Genomic DNA, 13,035 nt, shown 5'->3' with positions numbered 1-13,035 from the left:
AATCACCAAAACTTACTACTATAAAACTGTATATAAAAGTGCATAAAGAGTATTCTCTGGTGATAGAAGCAAGATTCGATGCTGTAAAGAGCATTATTGCATAGGAATCTGGAATGTTAGTTCTATGAATCAGGGCAAATTGGAAGTGGTCAAACAGGAGATGACAAGAGTGAATATCGACATTCTAGGAATCAGCAAACTAAGATGGACTGCAATGGGTGAATTTAACTCAGATGACCATTATATCTACTACTGTGGGCAGGAATACCTTAGAATAAATGGAGTAGCCATCAAAGTCAACAAAAGAGTCCAAAATGCAGTACTTGGATGCAATCTCAAAAATGACAGAATGATCCCTGTTTATTTCCAAGGCAAACCATTCAATATCACGGTAATTCAAGTCTATGCCCCGACCAGTAACGCTGAAGAGGCTGAAGTTGAACAGTTCTCTGAAGACCTACAAGACCTTCTAGAACTAACACCCAAAAAAGGTGTCCTTTGCATTATAGGGGACTGGAATGCAAACGTAGGAAGTCAGAAACACCTGGAATAACAGGCAAATTTGACCTTGGAGTACAGAATGAAGCAGGGCAAAGGCTAACAGAGTTCTGCCAAGAGAACGCACTGGTCATAGCAAACACCCTCTTCCAACAATACAAGAGAAGACTCTACACATGGACATCACCAGATGGTCAACACCAAAATCAGACTGATTATATTCTTTGCAGCCAAAGATGGAGAAGCTCTATATAGTCAGCAAAAACAACACTGGGAGCTGACTGTGGCTCAGATCATGAACTCCTTATTGCCAAATTCAGACTGAAATTGAAGAAAGTGGAGAAAACCACTAGACCATTCAGGTATGACCTAAATCGAATCCCTTATGACTATACAGTAGAAGTGAGAAATAGATTTAAAGGATTAAATCTGAGAGACAGAATACCTGATGAACTATGGATGGAGGTTAGTGACATTGTACAGGAGACAGGAATCAAGACCATCCCCAAGAAAAAGAAATGCAAAAAAGCAAAATGGCTGTCTGAGGAGGCCTTACAAATAGCTGCAAATGGGAAGTGAAAAGCAAAGGAGAAAAGGAAACACAATACCCATTTGAATGCAGAGTTCCAAAGAATAGCAAGGAGAGATAAGAAAGCCTTCCTCAGTGATCAGTGCAAAGAAATAGAGGAAAACAATAGAATGGGAAAGACTAAAGATCTTTTCAAGCAAATTAGAAATACCAAGGGAACAGTTCATGGAAAGATGGGCTCAACAAAGGACAGAAATGGTAGGGACCTAACAGAAGCAGAAGATATTAAGAAGGGGTGGCAAGAATACATAGAAGAATTGTACAAAAAAGTTCTTCACAACCCAGATAATCGCGATGGTGTGATCACTCACTTAGAGCCAGGAATGAAGTCAAGTGGGTGTTAGGAAGTATCACTACAAATAAAGCTAGTGGAAGTGATGGAATTCCAGTTCAGCTATTTCAAATCCTAAAAGATGATGCTGTGAAAGTGCTACACTCAATATGCCAGCAAATATGGAAAACTCAGCAGTTGCCACAGAACTGGAAAAGGTCAGTTTTCATTCCAATCCCAAAGAAAGGCAATGCCAAAGAATGCTCAAACTACTGCACAATTGCACTCATCTCACACGCTAGTAAAGTAATGCTCAAAATTCTCCAAGCCAGGCTTCAGCAATACGTGAACCATGAACTTCCAGATGTTCAAGCTGGTTTTAGAAAAGGCAGAGGAACCAGAGATCAAATTGCCAACATCCAATGGATTATCGAAAAAGCAAGAGAGTACCAGAAAAACATCTATTTCTGCTTTATTGACTATGCCAAAGCCTTTGACTGTGTGGATCATAATAAACTGTGGAAAATCCTGAAAGAGATGGGAATACCAGACCACCTGACCTGCCTCTTGAGAAATCTGTATGGAGGTCAGGAAGCAACAGTTAGAACTGGACATGGAACAACAGACTGGTTCCAAATAGGAAAAGGAGTACATCAAGGCTGTATATTGTCACCCTGCTTATTTAACTTATATGCAGAGTACATCAGGAGAAACGCTGGGCTAGAAAAAGCACAAGCTGGAATCAAGATTGCCAGGAAAAATATAAATAACCTCAGATATGCAGATGACACCACCCTTATGGCAGAAAGTGAAGAAGAACTAAAGAGCCTCTTGATGAAAGGGACAGAGGAGAGTGAAAAAGTTGGCTTAAAGCTCAACATTCAGAAAACTAAGATCATGGCATCCGGTCCCATCATTTCATGGCAGATAGATGGGGAAACAGTGGAAACAGTGGCTGACTTTATTTTTCTGGGCTCCAAAATCACTGCAGATGGTGACTGCAGCCATGAAATTAAAAGACGCTTACTCCTTGGAAGGAAGTTATGACCAACCTAGACAGCATATTAAAAAGCAGAGACACTACTTTGCCAACAAAGGTCCATCTAGTCAAGGCTATGGTTTTTACAGTGGTCATGTATGGATGTGAGAGTTGGACTATAAAGAAAGCTGAGCGCCAAAGAATTGATGCTTTTGAACTGTGGTGTTGGAGAAGACTCTTGAGAGTCCCTTGGACTGCAAGGAGATCCAACCAGTCCATCCTAAAGGAGATCAGTCCTGGGTGTTCATTGGAAGGACTGATGTTGAAGCTGAAACTCTAGTACTTTGGCCATCTGATGCGAAGAACTGACTCATTTGAAAAGACCCTGATGCTGGGAAAGATTGAGGGCAGGAGGAGAAGGGGATGACAGAGGGTTAGATGGCTGGATGGCATCATCGACTCGATGGACATGGGTTTGGGTGGACTCAGGGAGTTGGTGATGGACAGGGAGGTCTGGCGTGCTGCGGTTCACAGGGTGGCAAAGAGTCGGACACGACTGAGCTACTGAACTGAACTGAAAGAGTATTCAACTTAGTTCTGATCTCTGGATACATATTCTATTACAACATTTTTCATTTTTCCCTATTTCTTAGGGAAATAGGGAAAGAGTATTCAACTCAGTTCTGATAGAGTATTCAACTTAGTTCTGATCTCTGGACACATGTTCTATTACAACTTTTTTCATTTTTCTCTATTTCTTAAAGATAGTTCATACTGCATTATCTCTTGAGTAAAATATAACTACATTACTACACATAGTACATGGTGAATTAATAAAATCAGCACTTGAATAAAGTAATGAGGTTCTCTCAAACAATCCTTCATTGAAAAGGAATCATGGAGCTTTTAATTCACTCACTTTGGCTCTTAAGAAACACTACAGAAATTCTCAAGAAACTTTCATGAAGGAAACAACCACAGCTAACACTTATTGAGCACTTACTATGTGCCAGTAAATATTCTAAGATCTCAGTCCATCTTTCCTGACAGCCCTCTGACATATTAGGTAATGTTATCACCCCTTCTGGACTAATGAGGTTGAGAAAGCATAAGGAACTTGCATAGGTAGCAAGCAGAATACTGGGATCCAGTGCCAGGTGATTCCAAAGCCCACGCAGTTAATTACTAAACTATACACAAGACAAACATATAAGATATTATTAAAGACTTAGCAAATCGTAGATAGTGAAGCTCAAGTTAGGGCTTCCCAGGTGGCTCAGAGGTAAAGAATTCACCTGCCAATGCAGGAGATGCAGGAGACTGGAGTTCGATCCCTGGGTTGGGAAGATTCCCTAGCATAGGAAAATGGCAACCCACTCCAGTATTCTTGCCTGGGAAACACCATGGAAGAGGGGCATGGTGGGCTACAATCCACGGGATTGCAAAAGAGTTAGACGCAGCTAAGCACACACACACACACAGTTCAAGCTATTCACACAAGCACTATGGAGTGTAAAACATGAGAATGAAGTCAGCTAAGAATTTCTTGAAAGAGTAGGTCTAGGATCTCAAGGAAAGTGATGCTCTTCAGAGATGAAGGTGCAAGAAAAAGTATTGAAGGCAGAACAGGAAAAGTATGGGGCACGATACTTGGCAAATGTGGGTACCCAGGCCATGGTCTTCCTCCCTCTGGATTCTGGTTTCCTGTTTTGACATCTGTACATCTGTCCTCCAGTCCACTGGACAGCTGGGTCCCTTTTCAAACCCCCTACTTCTCCACATCTCCACACTCGGGCACAACTGTCCTCTAGGCCTGAATTGTTCTCACCCAGCTTCTCAGTAACAAACTCCTACTCAGCACAAAATTCATCAAGCACTCTCAGTGAAATTGTCCCTTCTCTCCGGGGCAAAGACAGTCACTCCTCCCTTGCTCTCATCTATTTTGTGTAAGCCTCCTTTACAATGTAAAAGCATTACTGCATTGATTTCATAACTATTTGTTTCCAAAACTCCCAATTTGACTGGATAAAGAAGATGTGGTGCATATATACAATGGACTATTACTCAGCCATTAAAAATAATGAAATAATGCCATTTGCACAAACATGAATAGACCTCCAGAGTGCATACTGAATGAAATAAGTCAGACAGAGAAGGAGAAATATTATATGACATCCCTTACATGTGGAATCTAGAAAGAAATTTTACAAATGAACTTACAAAATAGAAAGAGACTCACAGACTTAGAAAACGAACTTACGGTTGCTGAGGGGGGGGAAGGTCATGTACACACTGCTATATTCAAAATGGATAACCAACACGGACCTACTGTGTAGAACATGGAACTCTGCTCAATGTTATGTGCCAGCCTGATGGGAGTGGGGTTTGGGGTAGAATGGATACATGTATATGTATGGCTGAGTCCCTTCACTGTTCGCCTGGAACTACCACAACGTTGTTAATCGGCTATACCCCAGTACAAAACAAAACGTTTAAAGTCTGAAAAAAAAAAGAAAAACTCCCATTCTGTCCACTGTGAGCTCTTCGTCTATGACTGCATGGTGCGTGGCATACAGGGGTTGCTCAATAAATGTTATGTAAGGTTTTGAATAGAAACACTAAGTGCCAAGGATTCCATGGCAGTGCAGGGGCCAAGGTTCTATTATATATCTGGCTGAGGAACTAAGATCCCACAAGCCACGTGGTGGAGCCAAAAAAAAAAAAGAAGAAACACTAAGTAGCAATTCAGTCTCATTCAGAAAGGCCTGCAGATGGTTATCTTTGTTAAAGAAATTAAGAGGCCAGTGAGGAGTTGATCAGTTTGGTTTTCTCCTGATGGAGGGCCACTGACTTCACTGCTTCTAAGACCAGCTTTCCTTGATCATCTTTTTCACCCAAACATAACTAGATATGCCCTAGGCATCCTCCACACTTTCTGTAAGCCTCAGCTCACGTGGCTCTCTGACCTCCCCAATACTGTTCTTACAGTAATAAGCCACAAGCTGCGGTTAGTATCTGTTTCTTTCCCTCCATTGTTGCACTTCCTGAAAATCTGAACTCTGAGAACTCTGTGCAATGAGCAAATTTCCTCAGATACCCCTTTATCTTCCTCATTAGCTTCAGTTATGACTGCAGAGTCAGGCCATCATTTCTGAAGGCTTTCTAACACTTTGAAGCCACTTCTTTCAAAGTCTATGCCACAAAAATGATGAGGGTCAAAAGTCCTTAGTACAAATCACAAGGTTAGGACTATGAGGTTAGCACTGTTGTATTAAATAAAAACAATTTAAATACACAAGGAAAAATACCAAAGTCTAGGCCATGAAATGGGACAGTCTTTTCTCCTTCTGAGAATCATTAAAATGAACCCTCTAAAAGTCCAGGTTTTACTATTTCTGATTATGCCTCTCCCTCACTTCACAGCCTGCAAACAAATGGATGAATTCCACCCAAAACTTCTTGTTTTACAACAAAGAAACACCCTACTTGATTAAGGATACCAGTTATCCTAATATGCAGTAAGTTAACTATCATTACGTATTTTTTCTTTGTGGCTTTGAATATATCTGAGAGAGGTGGTATATAGCCCACACACATGCCGCTCAACCATGCTTCCCAGCCCAACTCAGCCCAAGTTCAAAAGCCCAGAACTGGCTGCACGAAGCCACTTAATAAAATTAAAAACAAATCCCAAAGACAAGAACTAGATAAATAACTCTCTACTAAAGTTCAATATAAAACATTTCACTTAAGCCAACTCACGAAGTCTGTTTTAGTCTCTAATATCATAACATTCAAACCTCAAAGTCATTTACCCTTTGGGATCAAGAAGGTCTCTAACTTTTTCATTATAAATTTCCATGTAGGACACTTCTACTTTAAAACTCTGCTCTTCATTTTCCTCTTTCTGGGTTCGCTCAAAGAGCCCACTGCAGAGTCTTGGGATTAATCCAGGTTGGTCAGCCGTGCCCATCATGGTGTAAGATTTTCCAGATCCTATAAAAGTGGAAATCATAGTTATTACTGTCTCCTTGAGAAGTTTAAATACACAGCCCTCTTTCCATTGCTCATAATAAAACCCTAGCACTTAGCAAAATGCCCAAAATAAGGAATATACCCAAATACCATGATGACCCTCATAAGCAGACTGGCTTTCCTATTTCTACATGTAAAAGTCACTGGTACACATTCTTTAGGAAGAAAAACAAAAAACTTCTTTAACCACCCTTATACTTAAAAAAAAAAAAATTACCTAAAATGACTGAAAAATTGTGAGGTCTAAATAGTTCTCTAAAATTGAACTGGAAAGATCCATATGATGAATGCTATGTGTTTGCTCCCAACCACTAATCACAGCACAAAAAACATATATGCCGTCTCTGCAGGCCCCAGAGCAAATTAACTCTCTACCACTACCCTCTGGCAACGGCATAGAAATCAGAGTCATTTATTTTCTAGTACAAATTTATTTTCTCCATTGCACCAAAAATACATATTCATGAGAGAACATTTACAAAATATGAGAAAACAGAAAGGAAAAAATTAAATCACTCATGGTCCTAAAAATTTTAAGTCTTGAATATATCACAGGCATGTTTCTCTTGAAGAACAATTTTTAACTGGACAAGTTATATGGTAAATCCTGATAAAAATGTGTGTGTGTCAGCTGCTCAGTCATGTCCAACTCTGCGACACCACGAATTGCAGCCCACCAGGCTCCTCTGTCCAAGGTTCTCCAGGCAAGAATACTAGAGTGGGTTGCCATTTCCTTCTCCAGATAAAAATGACTCCTTCACTTTGTTATTTTAATTAAAAAAAATTTTTTTTTTGTATTGAGGTATATGGTCTGTTAACAATGCTGATGGTTTCAGGGGGACAGCAAAGAGACTCAGCCATACATACACATGTATCCCTTCTTTTCCAAACTCCTCTCCCATCCAGGCTGCCACACATCATTGAGCAGAGTTCCCTGTGCCATATAGTAGGTTCTTGTTTGTTATTCATTTTAAATGTAGCAGTGTGTATATGTCCATCCCAAACTCGCTAACTGTCCCCTTCCTTTCTCGTTGACCACAAAGGTACAGAAGTCAAAGCACTCCTTTATCAATCATAACTGCTAAGATGCTAGCGATATGTATTCTTTTTGGTATAAAAAAAAAAAAAAAACACAGATTATGTAACAATTACCAGTCTGTCCATAGGCAAATATACATGCATTGTAGCCATCAAAAGCATTCTGAAGGATATTCTCCCCAAGGCACTTGAAAACATCATCTTGACCTGAAAGAGAAAAACACAGAGAAAATGGATGTTTTAAGCCCAAACCACACATGAACAATTAAAAACAAACAAAACCCTCAAAAATGCACTTTTTTTCAGTTTGTTTACCTACCAAACAAGATTTTTAAGCTTGATGAATGCTTCTTTGGAAGCAGGTCATTTCTAGTTAGCATATGACAGAAAATGAGTGAAAAGTTCCTGATGATATAAACTTGAATAAACACTGGCCAAAAAAAATAGACCAATGAACTTCTAATTTTATAACGAATCTGAAATGTATGCTTGGGACCTGGGTGGACCTGAATTCAACTATGTACCACTCAGCCAATGCTTCTACTGAGTGTGCGCTAAAGTTTAAAACAATGGTATGTATCAATTCCCTCTCCTTTTCCCTCAATGATAATGTTTAATTACAGATCAGCTGGGAGAGGGAGGAAGGTCTCGGACATTTCTTCTAGCTTTCTATCATGAACATAAAGAGTAGGGTCGAGATCGCCTTCACAGGCTGAATTACGTATGTCAATAATCAAGTGACCTTGATAAATTATTCAACTTCTTTGAGTCTTGAAAATAATATGGAAGAACTGGATGCTGTTATGTTTGTTATATTTTGTACGCTATAAATAGCATTCCATTATGCCTCATTTCCTAATTAATTTACCAGGTTAGTGCATCACCACAATTCTGATACTGAAGCAATCCTTGTTTTTTTCCTGGGCCATGCCGCATGGCTTGTGGGATCATAGTGATCTGCAATCTAACCAGGACCTTCAACAGTGAAAGTATGGAATCCTAACCACTGGAGTACCAGGGAATTCCCTGAAGCAATCCTTAAAGTCATCATTGGGCCCAGTCAGCCCAAATTAACCTCAACTTTTTGAAACAGCTGTAGAATGAACTGTTTCTCATGATAAAGGCCAATAAGACACTCAATATTTAAAATATTTCTTAGAAAACAAGTGTCACAAGCAATTAGGAATAAAGAAAATATAAGGCTGCCACTTATTTTTTTTTATTAAATTTGGCAGTCACTATAGTCTTAAACTTGTAGTAAAAAGGGGCCTGAGACAGTCATCACTGAGGAGAATAAAAGAACAGAATCCCAGAACAAAGTTAGAGGGAATATGGCATATTCCTCTCCACTAAAGAGGAAACAGGAACACTGAAAGCCTAAGTGATTTATTCAAAGAGACAGCCAGGACTGAAGCTTGGATTAAACTCAGGGTTTCCTTTCCTTCTTGGCTAGAGTTCTTTCATTTCACCAAGGAGCCTCTCTTGACCACATCACCAATCGGGAAGCGACGTGGCTACTGCATGCGATGGTCCCACGTAAGGCCCAGCATGTGCTTAAGATAACCTCAACTGTGAGCCCTGTTCATCTTACTTTATCATCTTACACCACCAACAGTGCACTGTTAATCTCCCATTTCCCAATTAAGGTAAACACTCTAACAGCAAAGACTGGAGGAAGGTCTCTGTATAGTTTCTAGAATTATACTACTAGGAAATTTTATAGAAAACATATTAAAACACCTGTCTATATTATCAGGAGTTAATAGGATGCGGGACTCTTACCTGCATACTTTTCTCTGACAGATTCATCCATAGACCAGAAACAGTGATCATACGCAAATACCTGTTGAAAAGTAAAAATAATGAAGTATGTGTTAAAAACAAAATGTAGCCAATAGGAATTTGCTGCATGACTCAGGAAACTCGAACTGGGGCTCTGTAACAACCTAAAGGGGTGGGAATGGGCGGGAGGCTGGGGGGAGATTCAAGAGGGTGGGCACATAAGTGCACCCACGGTTAATTCATACTGACGTTAGGACAGAAAGTAAATCCACGTTGTAAACCAATCAATTAGAGGTATTTTTTAAGAAAACTGTAACATATTCATGATGTCATAACCATGGCATAAGTTTGATAACATGGTTGATAATACTGAAATAAAAACAACTCACTGTCTTACAATGGAGGTTAGTTATCTACAGGACAGTCTTACAAAGACAAAGCGCCCTGTACATAATACAGATCTTGAATTCACAGGGAAAACTCTTTACAATGTGATGTGAAAAGGGAGGAGGTTACAAAGCAATATGTATAATATGATGGCTATTAAACACACAGAGTTACATATATAAAGTTCATTACTGTGTGGTAAGATTACTGATATCTTTGTTTTCTTATGTTTTTATGTATTCTCAACAGTCTTACTATTCTTCAGAGAAAACAAATTAAAAAAAAAAGTAAAGATGATTACCACAGCATACTGAAAATGCAGATTCTTTAAATAAACTATAACACATCCATTGTCAATATACTATATAGCTTTAAGAATACAGAAGAGGGGCTTCCCTGGTGGCTCAGACGGTAAAGAATCCACCTGCAATGCAGGAGACCTGGGTTTGATCCCTGAATTGGGAAGTTCCCCTGGAGGAGGGCATGGTGACCCATGCCAGTATTCCTGCCTGGAGAATCCCATGGACAGAGGAGCCTGGCAGGTTACAGTCCATGGGGTCGCCAAGAGTTGGGCATAACTGAGCAACTAAGCACAGCACATTAAAAAGTCTGGACCATGATCCCATCTTTGTACAAAAATTGACACATATAAAAAGTAGGAAGACTATACAATGGAAATACTGGTAATACATAATGCTACTTTGTGAGATACCAAAAATGATTTGCCTTGACCTTTTATGCTTATTACTTTCTAAAATATGCTTTTTTTAAGTGATCTTTTAAGTCTTTTTCAGTGATTATAGTTTTAATTTTTTTGGATTTCATGTTCAATAATTTAGTCTTTTAAAAAGTTTTAAGGGTAATTGCTTTTCAATTCATTTCAGTTTGCCCTTCAAACCCTCCCACTTTGAGTGTGCTGCCTCACTTCCTGATGACAGTTTTCCTCTTGGCTTTATAGGTTAGTTTGCAAGCACATCTGAATTGGGAGCTTGTTTTATGGTTTACGTGATTGCCTGTTTCTTTCCTCTTCCTTTGGCCACCTTCACACTGCCACTCCTAGCTACTAAAGCCCAGGTCTGGGTCTTTTCAAAGCCCAGTGTCTCTACTCCCTCCTATTTATACAGAAATTAGCTCAGTATGCATATGTGTGCATGCTCAGTCATGTTCAACTCTATGACCCCATGGACTGTAGCCTGCCAGGCTCCTCTGGCCATGGAATTCTCCAGGGAGGAATACTGAAGTGGGTTGCCATTCCTTTCTCCAGGGGATCTTCCCAACTCAGAGATCGAACCGGGGTCTCTTGCATTGCAGACAGATTCTTTACCATCTGAACCACCAGGGAAGCCCAATTAGTTCAGTGTTGGTGGCCAAAAGCCTTTTTAAGCCTTTCATGATGGAGCCTCACCCAAATCAGTTTTCACATGGGTGAACTTCTCAGGTCCTCAACCACACATCAGGGTCCCCTCTAGTCTGTAAGGGCTGCACCTCTGAGGACCTGGGTCTGATCCCCAGGCCCAGTAAACACACTAATTCAGCCCCAGCCTTCTGCAAGCCCTCGATGTGACATATGTTGTTTTTGAATACAAGGACATTATTTTTAAGTATGTAATCTGTCCCTGCTCTGAGTTTAGAGTTGGCAGAATGTTTCTGGGTGAACTTATAAGGCTGTCTGGATCCTAAATCTGAGTTAAGTTTTTTAAATAAGGAAATTAGACTAGGTTGGTAAATGAAGTATGCATGCCTATATCCACCTCCACCTGAAATTAATTCAAAATGATGGAGGAAGTGAGGGAAAGAGCCAAAAAGGGAAAGAAAGGAGGCAAGGAGAAAAAGTTTTTGAAAGTCAGATTGCTCGCCGATTTGTGGACCAGAAATTGAGAAACCCTGAAAAACAGCTGCAATGAGACGGATGGCGGGTAGAGTGGGGTGGGGACCATGGGGAGAGCACAGGGCAAACTGCTGCAGGAGGAGATGGCTGCAAAGCTGAGAGCAGCTCCGGGAGAATGCCAGAGGAAAGTCAGATGAGTGGTCGGGGCCCTGGGGGCAACTAACTAGATGACTGGCTAGAAACACCTTTAGTGCAAGGAAGGATCAGGACACCTACATCTGTGCAAAACAGTGACACCAGGCATTTGTTCCCTGAGGTGGGACAGTGATGCCGAAGGAAGGATAAAAAGGGTTACAGAAGTTCAGTATCTGACAACTCCCGCAAAGAGGTGGGAGGCGCAGAGCCCAGCAACTAACACCCAGCCTCAGCACTATGTCGTACATTACTAATTCTCAACATTTCCCCAGAGCTAACCATGTGTCTGTCAGCAGTCGAGGCTCACTATGTTAGCAATTCCTCAACAGGGAGCGGAGTACATCAAGGCTATATATCGTTACCCTGCTTATTTAACTTACATGTAGAGTACATCATGCGAAATGCAGGGCTGGATGAAGCACAAGCGGGAATCAAGATTGCCAGGAGAAATGTCAACAAGCTCAGATATATAGATGATACCGCCCCACTGGCAGAAAACAAAGAGGAACTAAAGAGTTTCTTGATAAGGGTGAAAGAAGAGAGTGAAAAAGCTGGCTTAAAAACTCAACATTCAAAAAAACTAAGATCATGCCATCCGATCCCATGACCTCATGGCAAATAGATGGGGGAAAAGTGGAAACAGTGATAGTTTTTATTTTCTTGGGTTTCAAAATCACTGCAGATGGTGACTATAGCCATAAAATTAAAAGATACTTCCTCCTTGGAAGAAAAGCTATGACAAACCTAGCATATTAAAACAGAGACATCACTTTGCCAACAAAGGTCTGTATAGTCAAAGCTATGGCTTTTCCAGTAGTCATGTATGGATGTGAGAGATGGGCCATAAAGAAGGCAGAGCACCGAAGAACTGTTGCTTTCAAACTGTGGTGCTGGAGAAGATTCTTGAGAATCCCTTAGACTGCAAGGAGACAAACCTGTCAATCCTAAAGGAAATCAACGCTGACTATTCATTGGAAGGACTGATGCTGAAGCTGAAGCTGGCCACCTGAAGTGAAGAGCTGACTCACTGGAAAAGACCTTGATGCTCGGAAAGACTGAGGGCAGGAGGAGAAGTGGGTGAAAGAGGATGATATGGTTGGATGGCATCGCCGATTCAATTGACATGAGTCTGAGCAAACTCTGGGAGACAGTGGAGGACACAGAAGCCTGGCATGCTGCAGTCCATGGGGTCACAGAGTCAGAGACGATTTAGCGACTGAACAACAGCAACAATAGGGAGAGGAAGGAAAGAAAGAAGGAAGATGGTCCCAAAGGACTGTGGATCAAAACTTCTGGTGGGAGTTGCTTTTCAAAGTACATCTGTCAGCAGGGTGAGATTAAATACAATGTGCTCCAGCTTTCAGCTCTCATGTCTTATCACTTTTTTTGATTCTGCTCTTAGCAAGGTTAAGTAGAAACCATCCCAACCTTTG

At 40.6% G+C, this 13,035-nt stretch overlaps 1 protein-coding gene across 5 annotated transcripts in view; it reads right to left on the bottom strand.

The window, feature by feature from the left end:
* Positions 1-13,035, bottom strand: part of KIF13B (kinesin family member 13B) — a 211,488-nt gene that overhangs the window by 125,743 nt on the left and 72,710 nt on the right. For all 5 annotated transcript variants that reach the window (XM_081496112.1, XM_081496072.1, XM_081496092.1 and 2 more), the window contains 3 exons: positions 9,193-9,253; positions 7,525-7,617; positions 6,153-6,333 (listed from right to left, as the gene is read on the bottom strand). In XM_081496112.1, coding sequence (XP_081352238.1) covers positions 6,153-6,333; positions 7,525-7,617; positions 9,193-9,223 — 305 coding nt within the window. In that variant the 5' untranslated portion in view covers positions 9,224-9,253. The remainder of the gene's footprint in view (positions 1-6,152; positions 6,334-7,524; positions 7,618-9,192; positions 9,254-13,035) is intronic.

This window comes from Giraffa tippelskirchi, chromosome 1 (genome assembly GCF_054371585.1).
Source record: "Giraffa tippelskirchi isolate mGirTip1 chromosome 1, T2T-mGirTip1v1.2.pri, whole genome shotgun sequence".
In the NCBI taxonomy this organism is placed as follows: Eukaryota; Metazoa; Chordata; class Mammalia; order Artiodactyla; family Giraffidae; genus Giraffa; species Giraffa tippelskirchi.
The sequence above is the reverse complement of the archived record's forward strand: the minus strand, read 5'-3'. Positions and strand labels throughout refer to the sequence as shown.